The 3,163-nt window shown below is 62.6% G+C and overlaps 1 protein-coding gene across 1 annotated transcript; it reads right to left on the minus strand.

Annotated features, from left to right (window-relative positions):
• Positions 1-475: 475 nt before the first annotated feature.
• Positions 476-1,438, minus strand: FOXB1 (forkhead box B1). The gene has a single exon (XM_075504187.1). The coding sequence runs from the start codon at positions 1,436-1,438 to the stop codon at positions 476-478; it is 963 nt and encodes a 320-aa protein (XP_075360302.1).
• Positions 1,439-3,163: the final 1,725 nt, after the last annotated feature.

The following is a 3,163-nucleotide window of genomic DNA, read 5'->3' on the forward strand; positions in this document are numbered from 1 at the left end:
CTGCAGCCATTTCACACCGTTTATGGTTTTGAAGATCGGTCCTATATAAACCCCTGCTCTTCCCCAGACAAAGGAAGGGGAAGAGGCATCGCCGGGCCGGACTTGCCTGGTCCCCGGCAAATCGAAGATGCCTGAAGTACTTTTGGAAAACTAGTGATGCATATGGCAGTTCCTACCGGGCGGGGAGGGGGGCGGGCCGGGTCGGTTCGTTTTGCCTCAGAAGAGCGGAAAACAAAGTTCAGAACCAGGAAAGAAGCCGAGACGCTTAGGAGGGCACGGCTGAAGGGGCGAAACAGAAAGGCAGCTCACGCAAACGGCAAACCTCAGTTTCCCGCGGGGAGTTGTCTCTGCTTTCGAGGAAAAGAGAAGAGAGGAGGGAGGAAAGAAGCGGAAGGAGGGAGAGAAGGGGAGGGAGGAGAGCTCCGAGGAAACTTTGGGAGAAGGGGGACGGCGGAGTCCGTGCGGGCGGCCCGGGTCAGTGCACCGCCACGGAGTGCAGGGCGGGCGCCGGGCTGGTGAGAGTCTCGCTGGGGGTGGCCGGGCTGCTTTGGCTGGTGGCCGTCTGCGAGGACGTGGGGCTGAGGGAGGGCGGCGAGTTCGAGAGGATGGTGGGGATGGGCGCGGGCAGGGCGGGCAGGGCCGGCACCGCGGCGGGGGTAGGCTTGATGGGGACGGGGATGGCCGGCAAAGTCTGCCCCCCATGGCAGAGCGGCTTAATGGGCACGCCGTAGGCGCCGTACTCGCTGCTGGCCATGGAGATGGGGGTGGCGGTGTCGATCATGCCGGAGCTGTACATGTGGGGCCAGCCCGTGCCAATGGAGCTGCCCACCGTAGTCAACTGGTTGGGGAGGGGGTAGGCGGCCGGCATGGGCTGCATCGTGGAAAAGGCGAGGCCCCCGGGCATCTTGTACTCTCTGGCGATGATGTTCTCGATGGCGAAGGGGTGCTTGAAGCTGGAGGGCTGAGACACGCCGAGGTTGTACGTGGACATCTGGGGCAGGTGGGTGCCGGTGGCCGCCAGGGCGCTGAGCCGCAGCTTCGCCTGCTGCTGCAGGTACTGCGCCGCGTCCGCCGGCTTGCTGGGGGCCAGGTGGTCCGACTTGACCACCTTGAAGCGCTTGCGGCGGCGCAGGAAACTGCCGTTCTCGAACATGTCCCCGCAGCTGGGGTGCAGCGCCCAGAAGCTGCCCTTGCCCGGCTGGTCGGGGCGGCGCGGGATCTTGATGAAGCAGTCGTTGAAGGAGAGGTTGTGGCGGAGGGAGTTCTGCCAGCGCTGCGTGTTCTCCCGGTAGTAGGGGAAGCGGTCCATGATGAACTTGTAGATCTCGCTCAGGGGCAGCATCTTCTCCGGCGAGCTCTGGATCGCCATGGCGGTCAGCGAGATGTAGGAGTAGGGAGGCTTCTGATCACTGTAAGTGTTTCTGCCCGGGCGAGGCATCTTCGCTAGGGGACCCGCGGAGATCTGCAGAAGGGCAGTGACAAGGAGGGGGCCGGGGGGGTGGGGGGAGAGCGGTGAGTCCGAGAGGATTTGCACCGACACCCGGCCGAGGCAGCGGGTAGGTGTGGGGCCGGGCTGGAGAAGGAAGGGCACGGGGAAGGGGCACGGCGTACCTGAGCCCTCGAGGAGTGGGATGGGGGCAGGGGAAACCAGCCCGGCGCTCTGCGCCGCCGGCGGGGGAAAAGCGACGTGCCTTTCTCCCAGCTCCGGCCTCGCTCAGCCTGGCCTCCCCGCAGCAGCCCGCACCCGTAAAGTTAACTCTAGTGGTAGCTCTGCTTCTGGTCTCGGCGAGGAGGAGAAGGGGACCCCCTCCCATCCCATCCCATCCCATCCCATCCCATCCCATCCCGTTCCATCCCATCCCCTCCCCTCGTCTCCCACCCCACTCCATGCCAGCCCTGCATATGCCCACCTTAAAGTTGCTGGAAGTTGACAGTCCACATCCGGGACGCAGCTGGGAGTCCGGGCTCTTTCCCACCGCGCTCCTCCGGCGTGTCTCTCGCTCCTTTCCCGGCCACTCTGCTCCGGTTTAGTCCCGAGGAGGCAGCGAGCTGGCTTGGGTTTGGGAATCCTCGTGTACACCCCTCCCTTCTCCTCCGCGGGCTGAATCAGCTTCTTTTACACCACCGGCAGCTGGACTGTAGCAGAGGCTTGTTTGCTTCTCTGCAGCCGCGATGAGCTACGTAGTTGCCTCCATGTCCTTCCTCTAACCATCTGATAGTTTTATGTGGTGACATGAGCAGAAAAGACCCCTGTAGAGGCGCTTCATTAATGTGCCACTTCTTTGCTATCATATGACAATCGCCTTGGGAGCAGGGGGAGGGGAGCGGGGAGGAGGGGGCTGGAGAGAAAGGCATAATCTGGTTTCATTTACACCTATTTACATGGACACCTTGGGCCAATGGGAATCATTTCCATTTGAAGACAAGGCGAGGGGTGAAAAGGCTCCGCCAGCGGAATTGCAGTGCGATGGTACCCGGTGGCTGGGGGTGGGGGGGAAGGTATGCACTAACCTCTCTGTGGACTTTGCAGGAAGCTTAGTCTGCAATTCACACTTACAAATGGAGGTACTGAGCAGTGGGATGTTTGACATGGAAATTGCTTGGCTGTGGTATTCTGTTTGTTCTGCATTGTTATCTGATTTGTATTGTTGGCTAACTTAAGGCGAGCCTTTTTCCCTGTAACGAGAGACTTTCTCTTTGCCAGATCCGCTCTCCCCGAGCGAAGGTTCTCTCGAGGAGAGAAGAGATCGGGGCTTCTCCGCAGCTGCCCCGGGAAGCTGTTGTTCTCCCCCCCCGCGCCCAGGCAGGACCGCTGCTGTAGTTCCGCGGACCTGTTGGTGCAAAGCCGCGGGAGTCGCCTTAAAATACCCCGCAGCGGCCGGGCTCCCGGTCCGCCGCCGGGACACGGCCCCGGTGTGCTCGGAGCCGAGCTGCCCTCCACGCCGCTGTCCTGCTCCCGGGGCCGGGGGCCGCGGCGGACAGCGCCGGGGCGCAGCTTGCGCGCCAGCCGGCCGGCCTCGGGGTGGGGGGGTCCCGCAGAGCTGCTCTGGGGTAACCGGTCCGTGTCACCGGTTACTGTGCTAATTGTCGTCAACCTGACGCCTTTTGCGGGATTTCCGTGGTGTGTCTCAGGCTGTTCGTGTGCCTGTGTGCTTCTCGGTGC

Source organism: Mycteria americana, chromosome 6, assembly GCF_035582795.1.
Source record: "Mycteria americana isolate JAX WOST 10 ecotype Jacksonville Zoo and Gardens chromosome 6, USCA_MyAme_1.0, whole genome shotgun sequence".
In the NCBI taxonomy this organism is placed as follows: Eukaryota; Metazoa; Chordata; class Aves; order Ciconiiformes; family Ciconiidae; genus Mycteria; species Mycteria americana.

Coding starts and splice junctions, on each gene's coding strand:
- FOXB1 (XM_075504187.1), bottom strand. CDS start 1,438: ATGCCTCGCCCGGGCAGAAACACTTACAGTGATCAGAAGCCTCCCTAC.